Source organism: Ursus maritimus, unplaced genomic scaffold (genome assembly GCF_017311325.1).
Source record: "Ursus maritimus isolate PB19 unplaced genomic scaffold, ASM1731132v1 scaffold_2, whole genome shotgun sequence".
Taxonomy (NCBI): Eukaryota; Metazoa; Chordata; class Mammalia; order Carnivora; family Ursidae; genus Ursus; species Ursus maritimus.
This window is the reverse complement of record NW_024424452.1, coordinates 77,395,914-77,412,806: the sequence shown is the minus strand read 5'-3', so window position 1 is coordinate 77,412,806 and position 16,893 is coordinate 77,395,914. Positions and strand designations below refer to the sequence as shown.

At 42.6% G+C, this 16,893-nt stretch overlaps 1 protein-coding gene and 1 pseudogene across 1 annotated transcript in view; both read left to right on the top strand.

The window, feature by feature from the left end:
* Positions 1-9,496, top strand: part of SLC9C2 (solute carrier family 9 member C2 (putative)) — a 93,521-nt gene extending 84,025 nt beyond the window's left edge. Inside the window, exons 22-25 of the mRNA XM_008697594.2 lie at positions 147-314; positions 1,814-1,945; positions 7,748-7,933; positions 9,021-9,496. Coding sequence (XP_008695816.2) covers positions 147-314; positions 1,814-1,945; positions 7,748-7,933; positions 9,021-9,116 — 582 coding nt within the window. The 3' untranslated portion in view covers positions 9,117-9,496. The remainder of the gene's footprint in view (positions 1-146; positions 315-1,813; positions 1,946-7,747; positions 7,934-9,020) is intronic.
* LOC103668178 lies at positions 3,400-4,153 on the top strand (annotated as a pseudogene).
* Positions 9,497-16,893: the final 7,397 nt, after the last annotated feature.

Here is a 16,893-nt window from a genome sequence, read left to right as displayed (position 1 = left end):
TTTTTTTTTTTGAAACCTTAATACCTATTTCACATCTAAAAGCTTTCATAAAGAATCTTTTCCTTCCATTGTTAATAATTGCAGGAAACAGTGGGAGTTCCTACGATTTGGTCAAGGATTTTTTCATTTTGTATTTCCCTTTGCAGTTGCATAGCTCACCTCCTACCTTCGGAATAGACAGTAGCCTAAAGTCGGATAGAGTTTCCCAAACCATGTTTACAGAATACTGTACCAGTGGGGACATAATTGGAGAGCTGAGCTGTCTGCTTAAGCGTGAAATTGAATATACCGCCATCTGTGAAACTATTTTACAGGTAAGAAACTGGTTCTGTCTATGTTGTGGGCTACTAGTTAATTCTTCCTGAAGTAAATAAGGAATGCCAGCATCTTTTCTTCCTTTGGGTTCTGATATCTTATGCAGTGGCGCACCCAGCTATTGTGATGTAGTTTTGACTAGCTGAGAAGAGAATTAGTGTCTCACGTCCTGGCTGGGGGATCTGGAGTGAGATATTTTGACCTCTTTGTGTCTTAGTGTCCTTGTTTATTAAGAGAGGGAATATCTAACTTTTGACGTTCTGAAGATTAGGAAAATATCTAAGTGAAGTGCCTGGAATGTATAGGCATTCAACGAAGGACCACCATTATGAGAGCGACATTTCTAAAGAATACGTGCTTGTAAACTCCCTTTCTTCCATTTTTCACTAGCTTAAGTAAGAAGGTATCTATTCAACAAATAAGTAGCCTGATACCCCACTAGATGTGGGGGATTCAAACAGAAATGAGCCAGAGTTGCTGCTTACAAGGAATTCTCCAGCTTTTGGGACTGTTACATGCAATCAAGCCCGGTCCAGAGTTTTTATGGGTGTGTGGGACAGAAGGCAATGTTGCTTTGTATACTGTTTCATTTCCAGAAGAGGACATGAGGTATAATTTAGTCACAAGGCTGAACTGAAGTCATTGAAGTTCATGTAGCTCGAATTCTGAAAGAGCAGTCTTCCTTATTCAGGGAAGTTGACCTCTGGAAACAAGTACTGTGGATCAGCCTGTGGCCGGCATGCAGGGTACAAGAGCACCTGGCTCCGGGGATCCCCAACAGACCAGGTTTGGCCACTCACCGCTGACAAAATCCAATGGAAGAGACACGAGTGGTGGTGAAACAAGAAAGGAATTTGTTTCAGTGAGGTCAGCAGTGGGAAGACAGCTGACTAGAAGCTGAAAGACTCTTCAACATGCTGAAAATACTTCAGGTTTAGGAAGTAAGGAAAATGTGGGGCAAAGGTGAGTGACTGCGTGCAGGTGGGCAGTGAAGGTCAAACTGATCACTGTGTTGGAGTCACCGGCAGGGTCTTGCTGGCTTAAGGCAGTCCTTCCTGCTGGCGGAGATAGTTTCCTTCCCATCTGGGGATGCTTTGCCCTCAGGGTCTTCTGCCTGAGCCAAGAGACAAGCTGGAAAGAAAAATCCAACTAGAAAATTTGAGGTCAAAATGGAGGCAGCTGAAGTCCTCTTTTGAGCCTCCTTCACCTACTGTGGCAATCAATAAAAATAGATAAGTTCGTATGATAAATATTCTTTATCATAGCTCTTGACTGCTATAAATTGTCCTGGCTATTACTAAGTGTATGCTTTAATTCAACTGTAAATTTTATTAAAACAATTTCTCCATAATGCAATGCTTTTAAATGGGGGAGCATCCGAATTGTACTAGATATGATAGTACTAGGGGAAGATTAACTCTTACAGGCACCCTGTTTTCTGATAGCCTTGTAATTTAGTTCTGAATCAAGTTTGCTGCTTGATACCTTATGGTTTTAGGCCTGCTTTATCTCCCTGGAGGACTTGTATGAAGGTTTTGATGTCTTCTGGCCATCCTTGGAATATAAAATATGGCTAAAGCTTGCACTCGGTATTGCCTGTCAGTATTTTGAATCAAGTCTCACTGATGAGGTAAGTTAAATGATTCAAGTATGAATGAACTTTTATTTACTTTTTACAAAATGCATTTCATATTTTTGAGACAGAGAAGGGAAGGTTGTGTCTGACCTTCTAAAATTAGATTCTATGGGTTCCTGGCTTGCTCAGTTGGAAGAGCGTGTGACTCTTGATCTTGGGGTTATGGGTTTAAGCCCCATGTTGGGTGTAGAGAATACTTAAATAAATAAAATTAAAAAAAAAATAAAATGAGATTCTAGAATTTTAACCACTCATGTCCTAGCTTCCTGCAGATCTTTAATCCTCTTGTCACAGCTAATTTTCCAGGCTACCTGCAGTCACATCTTTAAAAAAAAAGGAGTAGATTCAGCAATTATTAAATAAGTAGATTCCCAGGAAACAAATTAGCATTAATCGGAATGAGTTAATGAAGTTTGGTGTTTATTCATTGTGTGTGTGTGTCTGGGCTTTGGCATTTTTAAAAAGATTTGATTTATTTATTTGAAAGAAAGAGAGCACAAGCAGGAGGGAGGAACAGAGGGAGAGGGAGAAGTAGGCTCCCCACTGAGCAGGGAGCCCAATGCAGGGCTCAATCCCAGGACTCGATCCCAGGACTCCGGGATCATGATCTGAGCCGAAGGCAACTGCTTAACCAACTGAGCCACCTGGGAGCCCCCAGGGCTTTGGCATTTTTAAAAGAAGCCCCCTGGGTGTTTCTAATGTGTATCCAAGGATGGGATACACACAAGCAGTATCCACTGCTCTAGATTCTGTCAACAGAGAATAAAAGAGGAATAGCAGGTTTCCGGAGGAAATAATGATCCCTTTTCACTAATATGCAGAAACATAATGACTTCTGCTTTCAAGCTCAAAACTCCCAGCATTATGAGACAATCTATGTAGGCCCAGGTAGATGCCAATTGAGTTTCCTCTTTGGGCTCAGTGCCTGTTGGCTTTTCCCACGACCTGCATGAGGACTGTTTGGGGCGGTGTTTATTATAGTCTATTCTACCTATGTTAATATAAATCTCCTGCCTCTTCAAAATCTTTATTCAAAAGACTTTTACAAACTTTTTCTCTAACAAGTAGTGGCTCAAGTCTGTTCTTGGGTTGTTAGTTGAGCCCCTATTATAAGTTAGGAACTGGGGAAGTGACAGACCTGGAGTTCAACAATATTCATTGCATTGAGAAACTGGATACGAATGTTTGGTTAAAAAATTAGCATGTCTCAGGAGAATGAGAAGACAAGTCACAGAGTGGGAGAGCATATTTGCAAAAGACACATCTGATAAAGGACTGTTATCCAAAATATACAAAGAACTCTTAATACTCAATAATAGGAAAACAAACCACCCAATTAAAAAATGGACCAGGTTTCCACCTCCCCCCGCCTCCGCAAGTGCCCCTCCAGCTGCACCAAGCTCTTTCAGAGCTCCCAGCTCCTACTAAGCTAGCGCCCCTGACATCTCTCTCCAGCTGTCATCATGATCATCGACCGGGACCTCATCAGCCATGATGAGATGTTCTCCAACATTTACAATTTCCAGGAGATCAGGGACAGGCTGGGCCTGGAGGTGGAGGGGAAGATGGTCAGTAGGACAGAGGGTAACATTAATGACTCGCTCATTGGTGGAAGTGCCTCCACTGAAGGCCCAGAGGGTGAAACTATCAAAAGCACAGTCATCACTGGTGTTGATATTGTCATGAACCATCACTTGCAGGAACCCAGCTTCACAAAAGAAGCCTACAAGAAGTACATCAAAGATTGCATGAAATCAATCAAAGGCAAACTTGAAGAATAGAGGCCAGAAAGAGTAAATACTTTTTTTAAAAAATATTTTATTTGTTTATTTGAGAGAGAGAGAGAGAGACAGCCAGCGAGAGAGGGAACACAACCAGGGGGAGTGGGAGAGGAAGAAGCAGGCTCCCAGCGGAGAAGCCCGATGTGGGGCTCGATCCCATAACGCTGGGATCATGCCCTGAGCTGAAGGCAGACGCTTAACGACTGAGCCACCCAGGCGCCCCCAAAAAGAGTAAATATTTTTATAACAGGGGCTGCAGAACAAATGAAGCACATCCTTGTTCGTTTCAAAAACGACCAGTTCTTTATTGGTGAAAACATGAATCCAGATGGATTCTGGACTGGAATCTGTGGTGACCCCCTGTATGATTTTCTTTAAGGATGGTTCAGAAGTGGAAAAATGTTAATGAATTTGGCTATTACTTTGAATGTATCGCCTGTTGTCATAACCAGCTGCTGCTCTTCATCCACATAACACCAGGACTTAGACAAATGGGACTGATGTCATCTTGAGCTCTTCATTTATTGTGACCTTGATATATTTGGAGCAGAGGTATTGTTTTTAAGGAAAAAAAAACCATGTGATGTAGGTTGTCTAAAAGTAAAATACATTTAAGCTAAAAAAAAAAAAGGGCCAAAGATCTTAACAGACATCTCACCAAAGAAGATATATCGATGGCAAATAAACATGTTCTACAATCGTATGTCCTCAGAAAAATATAACAGTGTGATTCCATTCCGCACCTTTTAGAATAGCCAACATTTGGAACACTGACAACCCCAAATGCTGGTGAGGATACGGAGCAGCAGGAACTCTCATTCATTGCTGGTAGGAATGCAAAATGGTACAGGCACGTGAGAAAGTCTGGAGGTTTCTTACAAAACTGAACGTACTCTTACCGTATGATCCAGTAAATCAGTATGATTGATATTTATCCAAAGAAGTTGAAAACTTGGGGCGCCTGGGTGGCTCAGTCGGTTAAGCGGCTGCTTTCCGCTTGGGTCCTGGTCTCAGGGTCCTGGGATGGAGCCCCGTGTGGGGCTCCTTGCTCAGCAGGGAGTCTGCTTCTCCCTCTGTCCCTCCCCTCCCCCCCTACTTGTGCTGTCTCTCTCTCTCAAATAAATAAATAATATCTTTTAAGAAAAGGAAGTTGAAAACTTATGTTCATGCAGAAATCTGAACACAGATATTTTAGCAGTTTTATTCATAATTGCCAAAACTTGGAAACAACCAACCAAGATGTCCTTTCGTAGACAAATGGATAAATAAAGTGTGGCACGTCCAGACAGTGGAATATGATTCAGCGCTAAAAAGAAATGAGCTACCAGGCCATGAAAAGACATGGAAAAAACTGCAATATATTATGAAGTGAAGGAAGCCAATCGGAAAGGGCTCCACACTGTATGATTTCAACGACAGGGCATTCTGGAAAAAGTAAAACTATGGACACAATAATGAGATCAGTGGTTGCTGAGAGTTGGGGCAGGAGGAATAAATAGACGGAGCACAGAGGATTTTAGGATGGTGAAACCACTCTGCATGATACTATGATAATGGATACACGGCATTACGCATCTATCCATAAAATTTACAGCACCAAGAGTGAACCCTGAAGTAAACTATGGACTTTGGGTGATTATGCTGTGTCAGCGTAGGCTCATCACTTGTAATAAATGTACCACTCTGGTGTGGGACGCTGATAATGGGAGAGGCTGTGCCCGTGTGGAGGCTGGACTCTATGGGAAATCTCTGTCCCTTCCTCTCTATTTTGCTGTGAATCCAAAACCGCTCTAAAAACGTTGTCTTAAAAAATAGCATGTTGTACTAAGGAAGTCACGTTTCTTTCACTAGGTGGCAATAATTTTCAGAAAAATTATAGCAGAAGGGTAAAAAGATTTAGATTCTTCTCTTTGTGAGAAGTGGGACACATTCAGTATGTCTAGTATGAGTGCAGTATGAAACTGCAGAGCAGAGGATTAGGACAACAGGTCGAAACTGTAGGGAGTTAGATTGGACTCAATAATAAGGTGAATAAACTTTCATTTTTAAAAAGATTTTATTTATTTATTTGAGAGAGAGAGAGAAAGTGCATGTGCACACTAGTGGGGGGAGGGACACAGGGAGAGGGAGAAGCAGGCTTCCCACTGAGCAGGGAGGCTGACCCTGGGACTCAATCCCAGGACCCTGAGATCATGACCTGAGCTGAAGGCAGATGCTTAACAGAACCCAGAGAATCTCTATTTAACACTTTGGCTTATTTCCTTCTAGTCTTTTCCCATCAAAGAAGTAGCCAATTAAGACTTTTTAGAACCCTGAAAAAAGGGATTAGAACCACTGATAAGCTTATATTGCAACCCTTTCTCTAAACCATATAACTCAAAATTTACATGCATTTAAAGACCAAAATAGCTTTTTTTTTAGATTTTTCTCCTTCCAAAACTTTAGATATTTGCTAGTTATCTTGTTTTTCACGACCCAGCTGAGCTGGTGCTCTCAGCAGTTAAGTGTTCAGTTTGCCCATTAGGGACCCAGGTCCGAGGGCTGGGTCTCATAGTTGTGCATGGAGAAATTCAGAGTGAGGTCACTGTCCAGGAGATTCCTACCACGGGCCTGACCTCTAAGTGCTTGTATTCGTTTGCTGGAGCTGCTGTAATGAAGTGTCACAAGCTGGGTGCTTAAACGACAGAAATTCATCGTCTCCCAGTTCTTGAGGCAATAAATCAGGTGTCAGTAGGGTTGGATCCAATTAAGATCAGTGAGGGAGGGAATCTGGTCCAGGCCTCATCCTTGGCTTGCAGATGACTGTCTTCATCCCACACGGAATTCTCCCTGTATGTGTGTCTGTGTCCAAATCTCTGCCCCGTTTTTTGTTTTTGTTTTTTTCTTTTTTTAAGATTTTACTTACTATTTGTCAGAGAGAGAGAGAGAGCACAAGCAGGGGGAGCTGTAGTCAGAGGGAGAAGCAGGCTCTCCGCTGAGCAAGGAGCCCGGTACATGATTCGATTCCAGGACCTGAGCCGAAGGCAGATGCTTAACCAACTGAAGTGTCCCTCACTTCCCCCTTTTTAAAGAAGCTCTATGCCCAGTGTGGGACTTGAACTCATGACCATGATGAGATCAAGAGTCATGTGCTCTACTGACTGAGCCATCCAGGTACCCCCAAATCTCCCTTATTTATTTATTTATGAGAGAGATCTCCCGTATGTATGTATGTATGAGAGTGCACATTAGAGCACAAGCAGGGGAGGGGCACAGGGAGAGGGAGAGGGGAAGCCAACTCCCGACTGAACATGGAGCCCCAGACGGGGCTCAATCTCCCAACCCAGAGATCATGACCTGAGCTGAAACCAAGGGTCCGATGCTTAACCAACTGAGCCAGCCAGGTGCCTCCTCCCCTTTTTATAAGGACACCAGTCATATTGGATTATTTGCCTACCCTACTCCAGTATGACCTCAACTTAACTTAAACGATTATGGCTGCAATGACCCTGTTTCCAAATAAAGTCACATTCTAATGTACTGGGGCTCAGAACTTCAACATAAGAATTTTAGGGGGGGACACAACTCAGCCCATACATAATATCTTCCTTCCAGCTCTAAAGACTGTTATACTGACCTTTGAAGTATGACTCAGCCTCAGTGTGTTGCTTTGTTTTGTTTTGGCTTTTTGCTGTTGTTCGTTCACTTGCCCAGTGGTGTGTTTCCTTACTGCCAGGTAAAACCGAATCCACAAGGCATAGCTGACCACCCTGCTGAGGCTGATTGAGAGCTCATGCAAACCTGTAAATCAGGCTGGGCATCTATAACCAGGGTCACTAATAGTAACAACATAAAAACTCTGAGTTCACCATCTTGTCTGAGGTCGTTCTGAACTCATTCTGCCTGTTGGTCCTAGGGTCTAAATGCCTTTTGGCACCCTCAAAGAACTCAGCTCAATCAGTGAATTTGCTTTCTTCTTGATTCCATGTGTCATTTGTCACGATTTATAGAAAAAAAAAATGTAATTTTATTGTAGGACTTAAACTTTCAGAAGTGCGTGGCATTCAATCTGGCATACGTGGAGACTTTATCAAGCTATAATGAAATGACTATTGATAATGTGACCATGAAATTCGTTATCATTGTGTACGGTAGTGTCATTGATACTCAGACAGAGGTACCATATCTTGCACCTTGCATTTTGCCTAAAACCTGTGAGCAGGTAAGGACAGTTATTTCTAAAGAGTCATTTGCTTTCCCTGGTGCCCCACAAGCGACTTGAAAACTCAACTGATCACCTTAAAAAGAAATGTAACCGGGAAGGACCCTGCCGTTCTCACCACCTTTAACAAAACAGTCAAAACATGCCCAGGGCTTCTATACCATTAAGCAGTTTGTGCCCTACACAGGAGTGTAACCCAGGGGGCACAGGGGGCTGGAATCCACCTGCTCTCTGCTTGCCAACCCATTTGCCCTGGAGTGGGAATGTGCCTCTTGAGGGATGGGGGTACATTTGTCCCTTTTGTAGCATTCTTATCTTTGTATCTCTCAGTAATTCAGAGGATGATGGTAATCTAAATGCTTTTCTAATAGAAAATGAAAATCTCTTTAGCTTTGAAGCTACGGGTGAGGTGAGGCAGGGAACAGCAGGAGCAATGCTCACAGTTTGGTTTAAGACACCAGGGTTTGGAATCAGGCCTACTTGGGTTTAAAGCCCGAGCCCTGTGCCCACTAGTGTATGAGCAAAGGCAAGCTGCCTTCTGACCCTCCGTTTCCCATTAGTGCGATGAGGCTGACAGCAGCACCCATCTGGTAAGGCTATTGTGAGGATTGAGGGAGATGGTATCTGGTCTCTAGAAATGAGAGTTAAAATTGTTACTTGTACACTACTTGCCTTCTGGGAGGACAGATTTTGGCTGGCACACAGGGCAAAAGTTCTAAGAAAAGAAGACAGTCCCGCCGCCTGGGAAGCCTGAGCCCTCGAACATCAGCACAGGGGTACAAGTAACTCTGTGGATGTTGGGGAATTCCCTGTTTTCCAAACTGGGAATGTCTGGTCTGGTTACAAGTAAGGTGTAGAAAGTTCCTTTCTGATGTTTCTATAAATATGCAAAAGATAATTTTCCGGTCCAAGACTTCTTGAAACAACATTTTTAAAGGGGGTTTGAAATGAAAAAGATGGAGAGCTTAGGCTGGAAGCCCAGTTCTGGGTTTTGGCTTATTTCTTATATTCTTTGAAAACGTTAGGAAGGAGGCAGCTTAGAGATCAAAGGATGCTCTTCTGACTAATTTTGACTTTTTCCCTTTAGGTTCAGGGAACTTCAGATTTAAGCAAACTGCTGGTTGTCCAAGCATCCAAGCCTGCCAAAAATACTGATGACTCCAAAGTCATGGGTAAGAGGTAGCCCGTTAGTGATAGGAAAACCATGCAAAATTCAGTTAATTCTAAGAAAATGACTTGAGGGTGTTGTGTGGGTTTATTATCATTCCCCATCTTTGGGCCCACCCTGGCTGCCATATTGCTTCTGGGAGGTCATCTACAGAGTCTTCCAGATGGCTTCCAGGCGGCTCCTTTCTCTCTCATGTCCCTTCCTTCACACCCTTGCTGGTAGAGAGCAGCTTCTGTGTTGTACCCTGTTCCAGTCCTGGCAGGCCGGAGTCACAGAGTGCTGTTGGAGGCAGGGTAAGAATGGGGAGGGCAGAGACTCTCTCACAATGGGTCCAGGTGGGGACGGCTGGTGTGCTCCCAACAACCAAAGGAAATGTGGAACCTGACCCATGCTCTTTGAATATTCCAAACCACAGTCGCAGCCACAACTCAACTGTCTTGCCTGAAGGGCACTTTGACAGTTACTAAGTAATTACAGTCACTAAATGTGTATTAGTGCCCCATTGCATGTGTCATAGTGCTAAGCAGAACACTGAGAAGATGAGGTAGGAAAGCCTTGCTCTAGAGAAAATGCATTCCCTTCTTTCATTTAATGCTTAGTACCCCTGCTCTACAGCCGTGTTGTCATCTCCCCAACTGCCCCAGCTTGAAAACAGTCATCCTTAGTATGTTTTTCCAACTAGCACCATCCTGGCGTTTCCAAGTCACACGATTGGCCAGCTTAGAGGTCATGCAATTCTTCATGAATTGTTAAATCGGGGAGGCGGGGTTTACATGATTTCAAATTGTGTGCAGAAAGTGACATTTTATTAATAATTTTATATCTCATTTCTCATTTGCACAATTCTCATAAAATGCAGCCCCACTGTGTGCTGGGCTCTGTGCCCAGTGCTAGATGGGGAGCAAGCCAAACAAGGTCTCTGCCCTTGTGAGGAGGAAAGACATTCAATAAGTAATTCCACGTCTCCCCTAGAAGCAAATTCAACCTCAGTCGTTGCCATGGCTTAGTTTCTAAGCTCTGTGCTGGGGTCATATGCAGCACCCGATTTTGGGGAGCCCCCTCTGCTCCAGGTCTCCTGCTCAAGCTGGTGAACATTGAAGGAATCCTTACTCCAGCCCTCAGAGTCTTCAGTCTGCCACTCTGCAGCTTCCACAGCTCTCTTGGGGCATGGGAGTCTATATCAGGGTTTGGAGCTCAGGGCCTGGTGTGAACCCCCTTGGGGTACCCTGAGGGGCACTGAGTCAGAGATCTTAGCACTGCCAGGAAGCAGGACACAGGTCCCCACTGGTCCTGGGCCTGAAGGCCTCTCTCCTTCTTTAGTCTCTCTGCAATCAATAATTTTTAGATGGATGGTACTATATCACTCTGTATTCCCCAGTGAATTTGGGACAAAAGTCACATGGTAGGCTCATGGACTGGATTCAGCCAGTGCACTGGATTTGATCCACCTACATGTTTTGTTTTAAAAATTTAAAGTAAGTTGCAGGAGGTTTAAAGATGGCGGAAGAGTAGGGGACCCTATTTCAACCAGTCCCCTGAATCGAGCTGGATATCTACCAGAACATTCTGAACACCCATGAAATCAGCCTGAGATGTAAGAAGATATATCTGGATCCTACAAACAGAACATCTCTGGCGGTTGGTCTTGAGGTATGAAGCAGGGAGCCAAATTCTGCAGGTGGATATCGGAAGATAAATGGAAGGGGGAGGAAGCCTCCGTGAATTTATGCTGGGAAGACAAAAGCCTCCTGTGCTGGGGATGCGGCACAGACTCACAGGCCAGTAGCAGCGGGGAAAGGATTTTAGGGCAGCCCCCCAAACTGAAAGCTGGAGCTACCGGGGCATGGGTGAGAACTGGGGGCAGCTGGCAGTTTTAGAAGCACAAAGGGCAGAGATGTGCCCAACTCTGGGAGAGAGGGCTAGGAGAGCTGCTGTGGTGTGCACAACCCAGGACATTGTGGGTTTTTAGCAGCACAGACAGAAATGGAGACAGTGCGGCCTGGAGAGCTCAGCAGAGGTTTGGATATAGTCACTTCTGCTCTCTCAGAAGAGACATGGAAAGCCCCCAGGGAAAGCTGCCAGAGAACAAAAGCCCCCCCAAAACCGGTTTTCACTGAGCCCATCCCTCCTCCTCCCCACAGGGGGCAGGGCAACTCTGCCCAAACAGGATTGCCTGAGTAACAGCACGGCAGGCCCCTCCCCCAGAAGGCAGGCTGGAAGAACAAGAGGCCCACATCCCTAAGGTCCCTATGAAACAGGTGCATCTTGCTTGAGTCCTGGTCAATAATTTGGACTCTGTACATTCCTGCAACCACACCTCATCAGAATGACAAAGTGGCCTCTGCCCCAGAACTAATGGATATGGATATAACCAAGATGTCAGAAATGGATTTCAGAGTAACAATTATCAAGGCGATATCTAGGCTTGAGAAAAACATTAACAAAAATACAGAATCTCTAAGGGCAGAAATGAGATCTAATCAGGCTGAACTTAAAAATGCTATGAATGAAATGTAGTCTAAACTGGATGTTCTGACTGCCAGGGTAAACGAGGCAGAAGAACGAATTAGTGAGTTAGAGGATAAGAAGATAGAAAAGAAGGAAAACAAGGCGCCACGGGAAAAACAAATTTAATTTCAAGAAATTAAGCTGAGAGAGATTACTGACTCAGTGAAATGTTCCAATATCAGAATTATTGGGATCCCTGAGTGGGTGGAGAAAGAAAGAGGTCTAGAAGATATATTTGAGCAAATCATAGCTGAGAACTTCCCTAATCTGGGGAAGGAAACAAGCATTCATGTCCAAGAGGCAAAGAGGACCCCTCCCAAGATTGATGAGAACAGACCGACCCCACGACATCTAATAGTACAATTTGCAAATCTTAGATCCAAGGAAACAATCTTGATAGCAGCAAGGAGGAAGAGATTCCTTACATACAGAGGGAGGATCATCAGAATAATGTCAGACATGTCTACAGAGACCTGGCAAGCCAGAAAGGGCTGGCAAGACATATCCAGGGTACTAAATGAGAAGAACATGCAGCCAAGGATACTGTATCCAGCAAGGCTGTCATTCAGAATGGATGGAGAGACAAGAAGCTTAGACGACTGGCAGAAACTGAAAGAATATGTGACCACCACGCCAGCTCTGCTAGAAATATTAAGAGGGGTTCTATAAAAGGAGAAAGACCCCAAGAGTGATACAGAACAGAAATCGACAGAGACAGTCTATAAAAACAAGGACTTTGCAGGCAATATGATGACATTAAAATCATATCTCTCAATAATCACTCTCAATATGAATGGCCTAAATGCTCCCATAATGCCACAGGGTAGCAGATTGGATAAAAAAACATGACCCATCCATACGCTATCTACAAGAGACTCATTTTGAACCTAAAGATACCTCCAGACTGAAAGTGAAGGGATGGAGAACAATTTTTCATGCCAACGGACCTCAAAAGCTGGGGTAGCAACTCTTATATCAGACAAATTAGATTTTAAGCTGAAGACTGTAGTTAGAGATACAGAAGGACACTATATCATTCTTAAAGGGTGTATCCAACAAGCGGCTCTAACAATTATAAATATCTATGCCCCTGATGTGGGAGCAGCCAACTACATAAGCCAACTGTTAACCAAAATAAAGAGACATATTGTTAATAATATGTTAATAGTAGGGGACCTCAACACTCCACTTTCAGCAATAGACAGATCATCTAAGCAGAAAATCCACAAAGAAACAAGAGCTTTGAATGACACACTGGACCAGATGGACCTCATAGATATATACAGAACATTCCACCCTAAAACAACTGAATACTCATTCTTCTTGAACGCACATGGAACTTTCTCCAGAATAGACCACATACTGGGTCACAAATCAGATCTCAACTGATACCAAAAGATTGAGATTATTCCCTGCATATTCTCAGACGACAGTGCTTTGAAATTGGAAGTCAATCACAAGGAAAAATTTGGAAGAAACACAAACACTTGGGAGCTAAAGACCATCCTGCTTAAGAATGTTTGTGTCAACAAGGAAATTAAAGAAGAACTTAAACAATTTATGGAAACCAATGAGAACAAAAGCACATTGGTCCAAAGCCTATAGGATACTGCAAAGGTGGTCCTAAGGGGGAAATACATAGCCATCCAATCCTCACTCAAAAAAATAGAAAAATCTAGAATACAGTCTCTATATTTACACCTTAAACAACCAGAGATGGAACAACAAAGGAGGACTAAGCCACGCACAAGAAGATAATTAATTAAGATTAGAAAAGACATCAATGAATTAGAAACCAGAAATACAGTAGAGCAGATCAATGAAACTAGAAGCTGGTTCTTTGAAAGAATTAAAAAGATCGATATACCACTGGCCAGACTTATCCAAAAGAAAAAAGAGAAAGGTCCCAAATTAATAAACTTATGAATGAAAGGGGGAGAGATCACAACTAACACCAAGGAAATAGAAACAATTATTAGAAATTACTATCAACGACTATATGCCAACAAATTAAGGAACCTGGAAGAAATGGATGCCTTCCTTGAAACCTATAAACTGCCAAGACTGAAACAGGAAGAAATTGACAACCTAAATAGACCAATAACCAGGAATGAAATTGAAGCAGTGATCAAAAACCTCCCAAAAAGCAAGAATCCAGGGCCTGATGGATTCCCTAGGGAATTCTATCAAACATTCAATGAAGAAATAATAGCTATTCTCCTGAAGCTGTTTCAAAAAATAGAAACAGAAGAAAATTTCCAAACTTATTCTACAAGGCCAGCATTACCCTGATCCCAAAACCAGGCAAGACCCCATCAAAAAGGAGAAATACAGACCAATATCCCTGATGACTATGGATGCCAAAATTCTTAACAGGAACCTAGCTAATAGGACCCAACGGTACATTAAAAGAATTATCCATCACGACCAGATGGGATTCATCCCTTGGATGCAAGCCTGGTTCAGCATTCGCAAATCAATCAGTGTGATAGATCACATTAGTAAGAGAAGAGACAAGAGCCATATGGTCCTCTCAATTGATGCAGAAAAAGCATTTGACAAAATACAGCATCCTTTCCTGATTAAAACACTGCAGAGTGTAGGGACAGAGGGTACGTTCCTCAATTTCATTAAGACCATCTATGAAAAGCCCACAGTGAATATCATTCTCAATGGGGAAAAGCTGAGACCCTTTCCCTTAAGATCAGAAACATGGCAAGGATGCCCATTCTTGACACTATTGTTCAACATAGTACTAGAAGTCCTAGCAACAGCAGTCAGACAACAAAAAGAAATAAAAGGTATTCTAATTGGCAAAGAAGAAGTCAAACTCTCTCTCTTTGCAGATGACATGATACTTTATATGGAAAACCCAAAAGACTCCACCCCCAAATTACTAGAACTCATACAGCAATTCAGTAATGTGGCAGGATACAAAATCAATTGCTGTCTTATACATTAACAATGTAACTGTAGAAAGAAAAATTAGGGAATAGATTCCATTTACAATAGCACCAAAAACCATAAGATACCTTCGAATAAACCTAATCAAAGAGGTAAACGATCTATACTCTAGAAACTACAGAACACTGATGAAAGACATGAAGAAGACACAAAAAGATGGAAAAACATACCATGCTTATGGATCGGAAGAATAAACATTGTTAAAATGTCTATGCTACCCAGAGCAATCTATACTTTCAATGACATCTCGATCAAAATACCAAGGCCAGTTTTCAAAGTGCTGGAACAAACAATCATAAAATTCGTGTGGAACCTGAAAAGCTCCTGAAACACCAAGAAGATGTTGAAAAAGGAAAACAAAGCTGGGGCATCATGTTGCCTGATTTCAAGCTGTATTACAAAGCTGTGATCACCAAGACAGCACGGTACTGGCACAAAAACAGACACATAGATCAATGGAACAGAATAGAGACTCCAGAAATGGACCCTCAACTCTATGATCACCTTATCTTTGACAAAACAGGAAAAAATATCCAATGGGAAAAAGACAGTCTCTTCAATAAATGGTGCTGGGGAAAATTGGACAGCTATATACAGAAGAATGAAACTGGACCATTCTCTTACACCATACACAAAGATAAATTCTAAATGGATGAAAGACCTCGATGTGAGATAGGAATCCATCAAAATCACAGAGGATAACATAGGCTGTAACCTCTTTGACATCGGCCACAGCAACTGCTTTCATGACACATCTCCAAAGGCAGGGAAACAAAAGCAAAAATGAACTTTTGGGCCTTCATCAAGATAAAAAGCTTCTGCACAGCAAAGGAAACAGTCAACAAAACAAAGAGGCAGCCCACGGAACGGGAGAAGATATTTGCAAATGGCACTACAGATAAAGGGCTGCTATCCAAGATCTATAAAGAACTTCTTAAACTCAGCACCCAAAATACAAATAAGTCAAAAAATGGGCAGAAGGTAAGAATGGACACTTTTCCAATGAAGACATACGAGTGGCTAACAGACACATGAAAAAATGTTCAACATCATTAGCCATCAGGGAAATTCAAATCAAAACCACATTGACAAATGTTGGAGAGGTAGTGGAGAAAGGGGATCCCTCTTACACTGTTGGTGGGAATGCAAGCTGGTGCAGCCACTTTGGAAAACAGTGTGGAGGTTCCTCAAAAAGTTAAAAATAGAGCTACCCGATGATTCAGCAATTGCACTACTGGGTATTTACTCCAAGGATACAGATGTAGTGAAATGAAGGGCCATGTGCACCCCAAAGTTCATAGCAGCAATACCCACAATAGCCAAACTCTAGAAGGAGCCAAGATGCCCTTCAACAGACAAATGCATAAAGAAGATGTGGTCCCTATATACAATGGAATATTACTCAGCCATCAGAAAGGATGATTACCCAACATTTACATCAACATGGATGGAACTGGAGATTATGCTAAGTGAAATAAGTCAAGCAGAGAAAGACAGTTATCATATGGTTTCATTTGTATGTGGAACATAAGGAATAGCACAGAGAACATTAGGAGAAGGAAGGGAAAAATGAAGGGGGCGAGTCAGAGGGGGAGACAAACCATGAGAGACTATGGACTTGGGGATACAAACTGAGGGTTTTAGAGGGGTGGAGGAGTCGGCGGATGGGTTAGCCTGGTGTTTGGTATTAAGGAGGGCACGTATCGCATGGAGAACTGGTTGTTATATGCAAACAATGAATCGTGGAATACTACGTTAAAAACTAATGATGTACTGTATGGTGATTAACATAGCATAATTTAAAAAATAAAGTAAGTTGCAAAATATGAACATCTAAAAATTTCACATTAAAAAAAATCCAGATTTTGAGCTTTTCTTGAAAAACCCAGAAAGCGTACCAATACTCGGTCCTCATTCATATATATGGCAACACTTAGAGCTGAATATAGGGGAAGCATATGCTGTGCAGTTTGCCGCAGTCCACACCCTGCCCTCTTGTCTTAGATATGGCCCACTTCCTTGTCTGTGTGACCTGCCTATTCTGAGTTGAGTTTGTCAGCCCTTGCATGGGATTCTTGGGAGCCTAATAACAAACCTCCTTGAGGGAAGTAACTAAATAGCCCATTTGAAAGGGGAGTAGGGAAAGAGGAGACTATTGGGAGAAAGCAAATTGATATTTCAGAATATCCTTCTGCTACCTTTACTCTTAAATTCCTAATTTAGTTTTTCTGTCTGATGCATGTACTTGGATTGGCCCAGTCAACACTGGTCTTCGAACGACCCAGAGAGAATATAACTGGAAGAGAAAAAATGAGGTAAC